General features: G+C 36.9%; 1 protein-coding gene across 1 annotated transcript; it reads left to right on the top strand.

Moving 5' to 3' along the window:
* The first annotated feature begins 1,275 nt into the window (after window positions 1-1,275).
* LOC144969671 (uncharacterized) lies at window positions 1,276-8,180 on the top strand. The gene is made up of 6 exons (XM_078908817.1): window positions 1,276-1,503; window positions 3,020-3,189; window positions 4,906-4,999; window positions 5,915-6,013; window positions 7,205-7,355; window positions 8,092-8,180. The coding sequence occupies exons 1-6, from the start codon at window positions 1,438-1,440 to the stop codon at window positions 8,115-8,117; spliced, it is 606 nt and encodes a 201-aa protein (XP_078764943.1). The 5' UTR covers window positions 1,276-1,437; the 3' UTR covers window positions 8,118-8,180.
* The last annotated feature ends 6,820 nt before the right edge of the window (window positions 8,181-15,000 follow it).

Consider the following 15,000-nt stretch of genomic DNA (forward strand, 5'->3'; position numbering starts at 1 on the left):
GATGACTTGAAATATCGAATATTATGGCTTGATGTAGCTTGTACTGCCGGCGGTGGCCACAATGAGCATTTATAAAACATTAAAAAAATTCCCTTTATTAATCTCACAGGGGAAATTTTGTCTCTAAGGTCTATTCCAAGGGAAGACTGGAATAACCCTGGTATCAGCTGCAGTGCAGTACCACAAATTGAGCTAGGGCGAGGTGATTGCTCAAGGCCACATAGCGCAGCGGGTATTCGAACTCGGAAGCAAAGACCGTACCACTCAGCCATGCTGCCACCTAACATAATAACATGAATAAAGACTTGAAGATATGTACTACACATGTGTCCAAGCTAGTGTTTTCCATTCTTTTTCTTTTTTGAATTATCACGTTGTAGTTTTGCCATATTCTTTTTTAATCACCTTGTATATCCCATACTTGCTTTTACTTGGATAAATACATATTATAATAAATATATGTGAAAATAATAAAGTAAATCGCATTGTAATGGATTCACCACGCTTAATTGGCTTTTTAATGCTCCATTCCTCCCCGCAGTCGGCCCAAACGGACCAAAATTATATCACCAGTTAGCCTTCCTTTGTGAAATAACACTATTACTATAGATAGTATGCGCTTGGCTAAGAAGCTCATAACATTGCCATCCGGAAGTATAACGGAAAAACACACAAAACTGTGTGTATCCATGAACGTTTATAGTCAGGTTAATACAATTCAGTGAGCATTACTCATAAACGCGGATGGCAAAATACAATAACAAAGACCTGAGTGACGTCATCTTCGAACTATCTATATCTGTCGCAGCATTTATATACTTATTTCCATCTGAGTCAATTGGGTTTATGTCAATAGAATGTCTTATTAAAGGAAACATATATGAAAAGAAAGTGTTTTTTTCCCTAATAGTGCCACCCATCTGATCACTTACCACGCTCAACATTGTTTGACTTTCATTATAAGACGAGACATCAACACCACTTTCTTACCCTACACTACCAAATGTTTTGAAACTCTTTCACGGATTTTGACAATGTTTCTCTGTGCATCATCAACTCAATGATTAAAACGGACCTACGCAAGCAAAATAAAGTTTGTTTTCATTTCACCTCTCTCTTCCCCCCCCCCCCCACCATCCATCCAACGTCCTTCTGGCTATAAAAAAAGTTAAATACGGAAAATAAAGAACGACTAGGATGAAAATAATATTAAACCATAATAAAACAAGTATGATGAGTGACCGTTTGCTTCAGGTGAACCGGCCTTCACCTGTCAGTCATGAAAACTCATGACATCACGAGGCAACGTCGAAAACGACCGGACGGCCTTATAAATATGAAGGCCGATCACCACTGACCACAACAGGGACAACCAACATCCAGTTGACCACAAGAAACAAAAAAATTCCAAGTTAGAATAAAACAAAATTTGAAACCATGCAGAAAATAATTTCTTCTGTACTTTTAGTGCTGTTTGTAGCGGCTTCCATCGACGCACAGAGGGTAAGTAAACTTTGTTCATTTATTTAATATCACGAATAAATCAATTTTAATTCGATTTGAAAATTCACCTTTTAATAAACATTTTCAGTAGATTTATTTAGTAGAGCAAATATGTTAAATGCATTTTATAACATTTATTTATTTATTTTTGTAATTCACGTTTGTAAAACCAATTTTCCGCTAGGTGAATAAAGTTTTTTTAATGTATTAATTAATCAATTAATAAATTAATTTATTCATATATTTATTTATCTTATATATCAGGAAAAAAAACGTCAAAATAAAACCTGACCAATCATCTCAAAGCAGTACAAATATTATGTCGAGATTAACTTGATTATCAAAAATTAATTATCAGCTAAACTTAGAGGTTTTTTTATGGGTTCATTGAGAAAAATGAATTTTAAGACCTTAAATATATCACGGACATATTGAATTTAAAGTGAATGGAATAATTCTCGAACATTTTATGCATAGGTTTGTGAAGTTATTAAATACGTTTGGCAAAGTGAAAACTAAATCCCGCATAACATTGAAAATTAAATAGTTGATTTATTTTGGATTTTCTATCTTAAAACATGATATTTTACATAGCGCGCAATATCCACTAAACGTGCCCAAATCGTTTTACAAGTATTAACTAATGTAATAATTTGTCACAGTCTTCAAAACGTTCGATTATCATAAATTATTGGTTATAAAGAGTCTAGATCTAAGTCCCTCAATGCTGTGAAATGTATTCATTGACTGTTTGCAATTCTTAATTTAATTTAAAAAATATTTTTTTATCAAAGACATTCAAAGCATTTACTCCTAAGTGCAATAAGTGAATAAAATAAAATTCCCCTTATTCATTCCATGGGGTACATTTGTAACAAGGGAAGACTGGAATAACCCAGGCGTCAGACGCAGTTCAGCGCCGCAAATTGAGCTAGGGCGAGATGACTTGCTCAAGGCCACACAACACAGCGGCAGTTGGTCGAACTCGGTACCTTTCGGGTACGGAGCAAAGACCGTATCGCTGAGCCACACTACCCCCATGGACTAGATTTATCATTGTTATCAGACCTCTTTATCATCAGACCTCTGATGTCATCAACTGATCAGCCCAAAATTAAATAAAACACGATGCACAAAGCTCGTATGTAGGCGTCAGAGTTTTGATCCGTCGATCTTGAAAATCGGAACTTCAGAGGTTTGTCCCGCTGACCATCGATATCGATAACCAACCGTTTCAAAATGGTTTTTGTCGGAATGAATTGGACACCTAAACGGAATTTAGAATCAAAATGATAAGAATTACGAACTTTGAGTGTTTTGCAATGTATGAACATACGATTTTTTCATCTCTTAGTATTTATTAAACGAGTTGTTTTATATCGTGCGCAATAACACTCTGAGCTTGCGAGTATGTGTTATTGCACGATAAAAATATTACGAATTTTAAAATTTTCAAATAGGCAGGTATGAATATATTATAAACATCAGCTTTAGAACATCTTTCTTGACTCTACAGGGCGGTGGTAGAGGTCGTCCAGGAAGAGGACCAATGGGCAGGAGACCTGGTGGACGTCCTGGTGCTGGTGGACCACCGATTATTGCTGCTCTTAAAGATGCTGATAAGTACACATGGGATGTTGATGCAAGTCCCGGAACTCTCATTCCACAGAAAGCTTTTGTCCTTCCGTAAGTATATTGTCTGTAACTCTTTCTGAACGGTAAAAAAAAATTCCTTCAGAGCAATTAGGCCCATGGAACCGGAGTTTATACTGGTTTCTATAGCGTGAAACGGACAAAACCAATTGGATTCAATAGCCTGATGTCATGTCGCCCAGCAACGGCGGCCATCATGGTTCTAAACAAAAAAAAATCTGTACTTTTTATTCTTCATGCTGGCTAGAACTTTTCATATGTCTTGTGATCAGAATGTGTAAAAGTCAAAACATGATCAGATTTATAATGTTCCCCCCCCCCCCTCTTGATACGCTTTTAAGCTCGTCGGAGAAATATTTCGTAAGGGCGTCCGCCATTGTTCCGATAGTTTAGAGCCAGTTACTAAGTTACTATGCGTCATAACGAGGGAAGTGACGTTACGACTAGTGAAGCGTATTGTTTGCTAACTTTTGGAGCTAATCTATCGCAAAGTACTTTCCGCCAGATCTAACAGACCCGGCTACCCAATCACTTCTGTGAGGACAGAGGGGTCAGAAAAAGTCTCGACTGCACCAGGCATCGATCTCGGCCCCTTTGTGTGTGAAGCGAGTGCTCGTCCAAATGAGCTACCGGGAGCCCCCTCCCCCCCCCCCCCTTTCTGAATAGATTATTTTGTTTTAAAAAAGTGGTCTTTTATATCTAGAAGGTCCATCGGACTATTTTTTGTCTTCGGATTCCTGTTGAGTTAAAAATAGAAAGTAAAATTTTAAACACCTTTTGGATAGGATACTAGTGCCTCGCAACTGGCTCGGAAGAAGGGTGAGAACTCCTCATCTCCTGAGTGTACCGATTGATACTGGGTATTTAGCGTGTAAGATTAGTGAACTATCAACTGATCTATCTGTTCCCCTGTGACAAGTAATAATACTCGTCATTATTGCGCAGGTCTTTTGAGAACACATTCGGACATTAGAAAAGTAATTGTTATCTTTTAGAGCCACGGAAGAGCTTAAGTTTGGTTACCCATTTCCTTGAAGCGTGAGCTTGTCAGTACAGTTGCTTGCTGTAGTGTGAATGATGCTTGCCTGACGCAAAGTACTTTCCTTCATATCTTAATTATTTTCAGCTGCGATGCTCAGTGATGCTGCCAACCTACAGAAGACACGTCTTTTTTTTTTTTTTTTTTTTTTTGGGCAAGATCTTATTTACTTAAATTTTCGATGAATTAGTATAACCCACGTGCCAAAAACAATTAAACCTGAGACTTCTGTAAAGTGGTGAGACTTCAATATGTTAATCAGTTGTTTAGTAGAGCAGAAAAGTCTTGACGTCACACCTCCTCTCTTCCGGTTCAAAACTCATTGGAAGTGTGTAACCAGTCCTCCGGACCATGAATAGAAAGTGAATATGTTACATATTGAATCATACGGTCATAACTATTTTAGAAACAGGGTGAATAGGCAGATTCTTATGATTACGGGGCGTAGAAGAGCCAGGGTAGATGATATTTATTGACTACTAGCATTTATTTAGGCTAGAAATTAAGATTTCATGGCTCTCTGAAACCAGAAGATCAGTTGCATAACGCATGTACCCAGTCCTCTGAAGGACTGGCTTTACACTTCAAATCAGATTGGAATCAGTATTTTGACATCACAATTTTGTCATCACAATTTTGTTCCTTATTGGTCACACAACAAGTACCAGCTTTATGTATTTTCCCAACCCTTTTTTAAATTTTGCCTTCAGGGATAAAGATATAGTTGCTCTCGTGACATTCAGCAAAGACCTCAGAGATCTCAACATGACAACCTCCATTATTTTGATGAACACTGCCACTAATGTAAGTATTAATAGTTATTCTCCCATCTCTCTCTCTCTCTCTCTCTCTCTCTCTCTCTCTCTCTCTATCTATCTATCTATCTATCTATCTATCTATCTATCTATCTTCTCTTCCTTTCCTAAAATTCCTCTCTTTGCGTCCTTCCCTTGTTGTAACTCTTTCAACGTTTTGAAATTACACTCTATCTACTATCTATCTATCTATCTATCTATCTATACTATCTATTACTCTATCTATCTATCTATCCATCTATCTATCTATCCTCTATCTATCTATCTATCTATCTATCTTTCTATCTATCTATCTATCTATCTATCTATCTATCTATCAACTGATAACTGAAGGCCTAGTTTTCTGGCCAAAAGTTTAAATACGTATTTTATTTAATTACTGCAGAATAATCAGATTCTTTTACCATACTCAGTTGTAAAACGAGTACCTGATCGGTAAGTGTTGCTTTGGCTTGAGATCCTATGTAAAGCGCCTTGAGCAATTATTTGATAGTGCTCCGTATAAAATCTCATGTTGAAAGCATACGTTATCAAAAAAATAAACCAATACCCCGAGATCAGTTATTTAACTATACTGATAATTTGTGAGGTTATGGTCTTATAGTATGACACTCGCCTTCAGATCCAAAGATCTAGGGTTCGAGTCCCGCTCTGAGCTGTGCATAGTTGAGCCATTAGAAAAAGGCTCTTTACCTAAATTCTCTAACCGTGTAAAAAAAGGAACCTGGCTGTTTAGAGTGTTGTCTCTGTAAGAAAAATAAATGGAAGGTGTCATTTCTCATTCTACATGTTAAATGTTGTTGTTGGTTAGTGGCCCACGGTAAAGTGCTCTGATCACGTTTAGTGGATATTGCGCTCTTTGAATGCTCGTGTTTTAAAAAAATCGTCTTTCTATCCCATGCAGACAATGACCATCAAAGGAAGATTCAGACGAGGCCCATGTTTCATGACTGACCTGAGCGCTACGAAATTAGAGATTGAATCGGACTTCTCGACCTGGAACGTAAGTCAAAGCTATAACCTCTTTCCTCTTAGTACACAAACGAACAAAAGTAAAAAGAAAAACAATCAAACACACAAATGCAAAAACACTCTCAGACACATTTGCTCGATTGGATGTATAATAAATTTCCTATGAACATTTTAAAGCAGAATTTCAAAGAAAGAAAATGTAAATCTTTATTTATCTCCATAGGGAAATTTGGCTTTAGGGTCTATTTCAAAGAAAGACTGAAATAGTTTTAGACGTCATTATTAACTCGGGTGTTCATTAGGACTGGGATATATCTAGGCACTGATAAGTGTGGAACGCAACAAAACTTGTACTGTAAAAGAAATATTTGAATCTTGTAAAATGTAAAGACTCTATTATAAAGATAAAACGATATAAACAAGGATAACCCCTATGGCATAATGATTAGACTTCTCGTACAAATGTGAAGTACCTGTTTCAATTCAAAGGTTTATTTTTAAGCAATTAGCAATATAAATCATACATTAACATAAGATTTCCAATTAATAAATTAAATTATAAAACTAATGGCAAACCAATGCAATCCAAAGAAAAATAGATAAATAAAGAAATAGATAGATTTAAATACAAATAGATAAATAAATGCATGAAATGTGTATAGCTAGATAGGTTAAGTTATTATAAGACCATCATTTTTATGCTTTCCAATCATTATTTGATTTTTACACTGAATGTTAACCAAAGTGCTATAATCGAATGATATGACTACTTCATAATATGTTGTCTGTAAAGTATCAACGATTCTAGTCGGTATAATATACGGCCATGCAGTCTTCTGGAATGACTCTCGCCTTCGGATCGAAACGTCCAGGGTTCGAGCCAGCTGTGAGCGGCGCAGTTGTCTTCTTGGAAGGCTCTTTAACCACATTCTCTCACCGTACTCATATGTAAAATGAGTACATGGCCGTTAACAGAGTTGTCTCTGTCGGAAAATTGTAATGTCGCCTAAAAGGCATCATATCTTGTCCAACATCTTAAGCGTTGCTGTTGACTAAGGGCCCCTTTTAAAGCGCTTTGGGCACGTGTAGTGGATTTTGCCCAAAAAAGAAGCTCAAGTTTTAAAAAAAAATGTTTTTGGTAAAATGCTTTTCGTATGATTGATCTTTTCATTGTGTCATTATTCCATTTCATTAAAAACCTATTTTGAATTATTCTATACAGGACACCACAATCACTATGGCATACAGCGAAGCCCTTAATGGTACAAATGCTCCACTGAGCAGCGAGGAAACATTGGCCATATTCCAAGCTGATCCCTCCATAGCCAGATTCTGTCGTGGAGCAAAACTGATTCAGACCACACCTATGTTAGGTAAGCACACTGGCATATTATGACTCGTTAAAGAATTAGGAAAAGAGAGTAATTTTGATTTTGAACATAAGACAAAAACTAAACAGAACTAAAAACATTTTGAATTCTGACATAAACTAAATCGACTTTTATTTTCTTCCATTTTCTGAGCCACAACCCTCAAGTATCGTTTTTGCCTACGTTCTCTCTCTCTCTCTCTCTCTCTCTCTCTCTCTCTCTCTCTCTATATATATATATATATATATATATATATATATATACTATACATACATACATACATACATACATATTATCTTTAAGGGTGAGGATTTGGTTACAAAAAGAGGGTGTAACAAGGACTTTAAAGTTTAAAAAAAAGCAACAAACACAATATAACACTTGAGCTTTTACATTGCGCAATATCCACAAGACATGCCCTGGCGCTTTACAAGTGGTTCTCAGCCAACAGCTACACTTAACACAAAAAAGTTGATTTGTTAGAGACCGTCTAATCTTTTCAGAACATTTTTTACCAGCAAACATGTGTAATTTTTAAAAAGAATTTTCATCACAATTCATTATCTATTTCGTATCATGGCAGCCATCTAGATAAAAAGGAAAGTCCTTATTCAATTTTAAATTATTTTATCTATTTTTGTTTTTCGTTTACTCTTCTTCTTGTTCATATCAATGCTATGAATTTTGAGATATCTGTAAATGTACTTCAAGGACGTCTGAATATTGTTTGCTCTTACAGCCGGTGAAGAAGACCCTGACACTTAGACGTTAACTTTCTTTGGCTACGACTCTCAAGTTTCTCTCATGATTCCTGGTAATATTGGAAGCAGACTCCCCGGTGGAAGAGGTCAAGGTAGAGGTGAAGGAAGACGCCCAGGTGGAGGTCGCGGAAGAGGTCAGCGACGAAATGGAGATGGAGGTCAGGAACAGGGCCAAGGCCAAGGACCACGGGGTCCTTTTGGACGTGGAGGTGGCCGAGGTGGTAGAGGACGTGGTGATGGTGCTCTTAATTCATAATGAGTTAATTGTGTGATAGGCGGGATTTTACTACTTAAGCCACTATAAGGCATAAAATATATTGATAAATTAGATACCGCGGTTCATTTACGTTTGATAGAAAGTTTTTATTTCTTGTTTTCATCCCGATTGTGTTAAAAGAATAAAAAATAACACTCTATGTTGTGTTAAGTATTTTAAAAATGGGAATTTAAGACATTTATGATGGGCAGGACTCCGATCTTATTTGATCTTTTATAATGTACGAGACTGAAGCAAATTTAACATCTAATAGAAGAGTCTGGGAGAATAAAGATTAGAGGAATGCATTTTTTGGGGTTACGTAATAAAAACCCCGAACGATCCCAAAGTGCTTTTAGAAATTAAATGATATAAAACATTGCATTAAATTGATGGCGACATGACAATGGAAATCCTGTCTCTCTTTGTTAACGTTTCTTTCTTCTAAAATAAGATATCCATTCGTTTGGTTGTTGAATAACATCTTTCTATGTGAAATTGTTGAATTGTCTAAATCTGGAGGATTTTAAAATATGCGTAAATGGTGTCTGATACAAAAATGGCAATAACGAGAAAGGTGTTATTTGCGAATTGAGATGATTCGAGTGGAATTTTGAATTGAATTTAAAATGAGTTGTTGAATCAGATGTTTATTTTAAATTTTCTGCTGGGACCACATCGTCTTGGTGATCATTGTTTTTAATGTAAAGGGCAATTGATAATGTATAAATAGTTATTATACTTCTAAGATTTGTGATATAATTGTGTCCCATCGTATCAAAACGGTATTACAACGTGGCAAATCTTATTTCTAATAGTGAATTTAATGTTATAAGGATCAGCAATGTGAGGTTTTCATTTTTGTGATTTAATAAATTATATTAATAAAACACAGAAACTAAATTAGAGTCTCAGATGTGTGATTCTAAATTCAATTTTTAGCATTAAAATCATCCCGACATAATATCGTTTTGAATAAGTGAGTCACTATTGATATATTAAATAAAGATACAATATTTTCTTGTCCAATGGTCAAATATTTAGACTTACAAACGTGCCCGATGGTGTGTTAATGTGTAAGAATTTGTAGATAAATATTTGTGTGACATTTCAACATACATACGAGAATGAAATGATATCTGCTATAATTCATCTTTCTATAAATGTTTTCTATTTTGTAATAAAAATGTGAAAAAAATCCCCACGGAGTCATCTATTTCTATCACATTAACCTTATTTTTATTTAGAAGACAGCTAAAAGAATCAAGTTACAATAATTGAGTAAATAAATACTAACATTTATTTAGCGCATTCCCACGAGTTTACCATGCTCAATGCGCTTCACAATAATTCATTTATTCCCTCACAGCAAGCTATATGGAACCATACTTTCATTTCTTACAGTACAAGTCGCCTGGTAGGCGTCTTCTCGTTCTAACATTTTTTAAATGTCGGTCAATGCCCATAGTACTCATTTACAAATGAGCCGAGTGCGGCAATTAGTGCAAAGTGCTTTACTCAAGGACAAAGCGTCGGGACCAGAATTTTCCATGATCACTATCATCGATCCGGTCTCTGACTACGCTTAACATTGTTTGTGACTAGACGAGACACTTTACTACTAAACCACGCCTCATAATATCTAATTAAATACACATTACCAATGGGATGGAGAAGTCGTGACGTGTCACACCTTCCACTCTTCCGGTTCAAAACCCATTGGAATTGTGTAACCAGTCCCTTGGAGAACTAACAATGAAAAGGTTACATATGAAGAGTCTAGTGCTAAAAGAATTTAAGTCACGGGAAGTTAGATTTGAAAAAAATGGAGGTAAAAATTTGGATTAGGCTATATTATAGAGCATATGCAAAATAAAATTGTAGAATTGTGTTTATCGTGAACGTAATTGGTGTGTGAACTGAGATGATTATGCTTTAAGTTTATCACCGATTAGCTAAAAATCATGAACACGTGACTTAAGCGAACTTTTTTTTTTAAATACTGGGGTCTTCTTATTGACTCAACAGGTATATACCTATTTTACTAGCAGGATGTATATGCATATTCTTATGATTACGGGGTGAATGTTCTTTACTGACAACTAGCATTTGTTTGGGGCTAGAACATGTGATGCCATCATTCTGAGACCAAAGGATATATTGCTGAAGGTCTGTATCCAGTCTTCCGAAGGACTGGCTTTACATTCCCTACGAGATTTGAACCAGTATTTTAACATCCCGCCTTTATTGTCTATTGAATATTTTTTTAAAAACTCGAGCGTTTATATAGAGCAATATCCACTAAACTGCTCAAAGGGCTTTACAAGGAGTCCTAGACAATAGCAACACTTAATATGTAGGACGAGACATGACGCTTGTTAGACGATATCACATTTATTTTCGACAGCGACAGCGCTGTTAACTACCAGACACTTATTTTATACCTGAGTACGGTGAGAGAATGTAAGCACAAAGCCTTTTCCATGACTATCAAAGGTTATGCTTAAACTTGGGTTGTTATCGAAGGCTATGCTCAAAATTGGGATGTTATTGATGACTATGCTCAAACTTGGGATGTTATCGAAGGCTATGCTCAAACTTTAGTTGTTATCGAAGGCTATGCTCAAACTTGGGATGTTATCGAAGGCTATGCTCAAACTTGAGTTGTTATCGTGTAGGTGCGAATTTTGAAGTCACCGATTCCCCCTCCTTCCCAAGATAATTAAGAGAACGAGGGTGGTCTATATTCAGGTTTTCTGTGGTCTTGTGGTATGACACTCGCTTTCGGAAAGGAAGGTCTTGGGTTCGAGCCTGGCTCTGCGCATAGTTGAATCCTTGGAAAATGCTCTTTATTCACATTCTCTCACCGTATTCAGGTGTAAAATAACTACCTGGCGTTAACGGCGCTGTCCCTGTCGAAAAAAAATGTAATATCGCTTAACAGGCGTCATGTCCCGTCCTACATGTTAAGTGTTGCTATTGGCTAGGGACCCCTTGTCAAGTGCTATGAGCAGTTTAGTGGATAATTTCTATATATTATATCACCCAAACCATCAGCTAGCAATTCGTCAACTCACAGTACATTTTTTCAGAACTTAAAAGATCTCATTGAAACTGAAACAATCTTATGCAAAAAAAAAAAAAAATGTCATCCTTGAAGAGTTTAACCTTCATTTAGAGTCCACCTCCAATCACTACAGCACAGCTGATAAAATTCTACTTGAAAATCACAATTATTTCAACATGTGACAACATTTTCACACTATAAGGGTTACTCAATTGACTTGATTGGTACCGGTGGAATTAATATTTCTGATCTATCGGCGACGCACAGTTTTATTGCTGATCATGATTACATTCTCCATAAAGTACACGACCAGGTAGACCAAAAACGGGAAATAAAGTCGCGTAACCTTCGTGCCACTGATACCCTTGTCTTCTATGACCAGATCAAAGATTACCTTAAGAATCGCCAATGAGCACAACAATCCTGCTGACATCCGAGGAACGAATAACGAGAATAACTACTCAAGAGTTATCCTATGGTTTCCCGACGAGTGATTTCCCTTGGTTTCCTCAAATGATTTTAGCCTGCAACTAGTAAACATCAGCTTCACACCATCATCACAACTACCACTAATACAACCACAACCACCACCACCAACACCACATCATCATTACTACCACCACTACAACAACCACCACCACTATTACTACAACCACCATCACCACATCATTATTACTACTATGGCAACTACCACCACATCACCATCACAACTTCCACAACACACCACCACCACCACCACCACATCATCATCATCACTGCGACCACTATCCACCACCATCAAATCATCATCACTATCACTACTACTATCACCACCACCACATCATCATCATCATCATCATCATCATCATAATCATCATCCTCATCATCATCACCATCATCATCATCATCATCATCATCATCATCATCATCATCATCATCATCATCATCATCATCATCATCATCATCATCATCATCATCAGCATCATCATCATCATCATTGTCATCATCATAATCACTACTAGCAAATTCATCACCACCACGTCACCATCATCAACGCTACCACTTTAATCATTACTGCAACCGCCAACACCATATCACCATCACTACCACCACTCCAACAAACACTACCACCACATCATTATCATCAAAGCACAATTTCACATCTGAAAATCAATATTGACAGGCAAAAACACTATATGAGTTAAGCCATTCCTGTAGAAAATAACACGACTACCTTGCGGAATCCAGGGGACCGAACCAAAAATTTACACCTCTCCATAAAGAGGGAAAAAACTAGAGTAGATAATCTCTTTATAAATAATCTCTTTTGACATCTATATTGACTGTCTTCGTGCGTATTGGATCATCATGCACCTCTCTGAAGGTGGACTGTGTCAAATCGACCTTCTGCACCGTGGAATAAGAATTTTGAAATCAGTGACACCGTCCTTCAATGGTTTAAGTCATATCTTAGTGATAGAACACAATCTGTCTTGATTGATGTCAAGTAGTCAATTCATTTACCATTGAACTCAGGTGTTCCCCAAGGCTCGATCCTAGGTCCAGTGCTCTGAACTCTGTACACTTTGCCCTTGGACGCGCAATTGGCCATCGGAGTGAATTATCACATGTATGCCAATGATACGCAGCTGTAAAAGTATGTCAATCCTTCTTGCATTCACGTGGCCTCGCTTTGTGTAGAACAGCGTCCGAAGAGCATCGCAGAGCATAGCCTAAAACTTAATGCGAAAAAAAAAAACCCAACAGAAATTTTATTATGTGGTACACCCTCTAATGTCAGACGACTGGTGGTATACACAGCATGTCACAAAAAGAGCAAAACATCTTGGTTTTGTACTGGACGACTCTTTAAGTCTGGAACACCAGATTAACTAGATGGTGAGGGCCGTGAATTTTGAATTTAATAGATTGTAAAGAAGTAAAGAAGGAAACGGTTCCTCCCATCCAAGCAGCTTAAAACAGTCGTCTGTGCTCTCATCCTCTCTTGCCTCGATTAATATAATTTTTTGTTGGAGGGCCTTGCTGACAACAAAGTTGAGAGACTCCAAAAGATACAGAACATGGTTGCCAGAATGGTTCTGAGCATTAGTCAACATGAGAAAACAAGCGTGACAATTATGCTCAGAATACTACACTAGCTGCCCGTTAGAGCCAGGCTCGAATACAAAATTGCCCTTTTTTGTTTCAACGCACTAAATCCCGATCTCCGAGATATATTCAATAACGTGTTGTTCACTACTCTCCAATTCGTCAGCTTAGATCACAGAAGATCCAGTTACTAAAGTCCCATTCGTCAGCTTAGGTCAACGGAGATCCAGCTACTAAAAGTGCCAAAAACACGGCTTACTAATTTCGGCGGTAGATTTTTCTATTAAGCAGGATCTTCCATTTGGACCTCGCTTCCTCTGTCAATAAGGCTCGCGATCAGCTTCGACGATTTTGAGGAAAACTGAAAAATTGTCATTTCCAGAATTTTTTAGCATTGATATTTATTGTTTATCCTTGTTTATTTCCATCTAGTTCTCATTTGTTAAATATCACTACAGTGTTTTTGTATTCTTGTGTAAAACTTGTATCGTTAGAAAAACTCGAGGAAGTGTCAATATTTAAATACTTGGGTGTTCAGTTAACTAGGGACGGTACCAGTACAACAGAGCTTAAGGCAAGAATAGGAATGTCAACGGCAACACTAACGAGACTGTATGGAAAAGTACAATCAGTTTCGAAATAAAAATTAAACTGTACCAATCGCTGGTGCTTTCCGTTTTACTATACGGCTGCGAGGTATGGATATTAACTGCGGAATTAGAGCGCAGAATCTCTGCTTTTGAGATGAAAAGTTATACACAACACAGAACCAATAAAGACGAACTAGAAGAAGTACAGGATTGTACAGGACGGCAGGAACTCCTCATTCCCACAGTTAGAGGAAGAAAACTGTCATGGTTTGGCCACAATGCGAGGCAGGAAGGTTTGTGCAGAACGGTGATGAAAGGTACCATTGAAGGAGGAAGACGAAGAGGAAGACAAAGGAAAATTTGGATGGACAATATCAAGGAATGGACAGGTATGAAGATGGGGGAACTCTTGGAGAAGGTCAACAATAGAGAAGAATGGCGGAAAGTGGTGAGATCTGCATCCCGTGTATCCCCTCCGACGATCATCAGATCATAGGATTGATGATGATAATGATGATGATGATGAGGATGGTGATGTATAGTTAGTGCGTTCGACAGGCGTATGGGTTTTTTGACACGGTATGAGTATGTCTATGGTATTGTGAATGATATTGTAAAGCGCCTTGAGGTTTCGGCACAAAGCACTATAAAAGAGTACTTTATTATTATAATTGGTATTGTTAAAATAATAGTAATAATAATATTAATGTGATGATGCTGATGGTGATGATGATGATGCTGATAATAATAATAATACAATACAATACACTAACTAATAAGAGCTAAATTAGGCCAATAGTGTGGTCTTGGTGCTCTGTCTTAGTGATAAAAAAACTAATATTCATTATTAAGATGTAAAGTATAGGATGTCAATTATAAAACAAAC

The sequence above is a fragment of the Berghia stephanieae genome, chromosome 3 (genome assembly GCF_034508935.2).
Source record: "Berghia stephanieae isolate SIO BIC M18660-M18661 chromosome 3, UCSD_Bste_1.3, whole genome shotgun sequence".
Classification (NCBI taxonomy): Eukaryota; Metazoa; Mollusca; class Gastropoda; order Nudibranchia; family Aeolidiidae; genus Berghia; species Berghia stephanieae.

What these genes read in the sequence shown, in the direction of transcription:
- LOC144969671 (XM_078908817.1), top strand. Translation starts at nt 1,438, where the DNA reads ATGCAGAAAATAATTTCTTCTGTACTTTTAGTGCTGTTTGTAGCGGCT. An exon ending in CTTCCATCGACGCACAGAGG is followed by an intron (nt 1,504 to 3,019) that starts GTAAGTAAACTT and finishes TTGACTCTACAG; the next exon opens with GGCGGTGGTAGAGGTCGTCC. An exon ending in TCAGACCACACCTATGTTAG is followed by an intron (nt 7,356 to 8,091) that starts GTAAGCACACTG and finishes TTGCTCTTACAG; the next exon opens with CCGGTGAAGAAGACCCTGAC.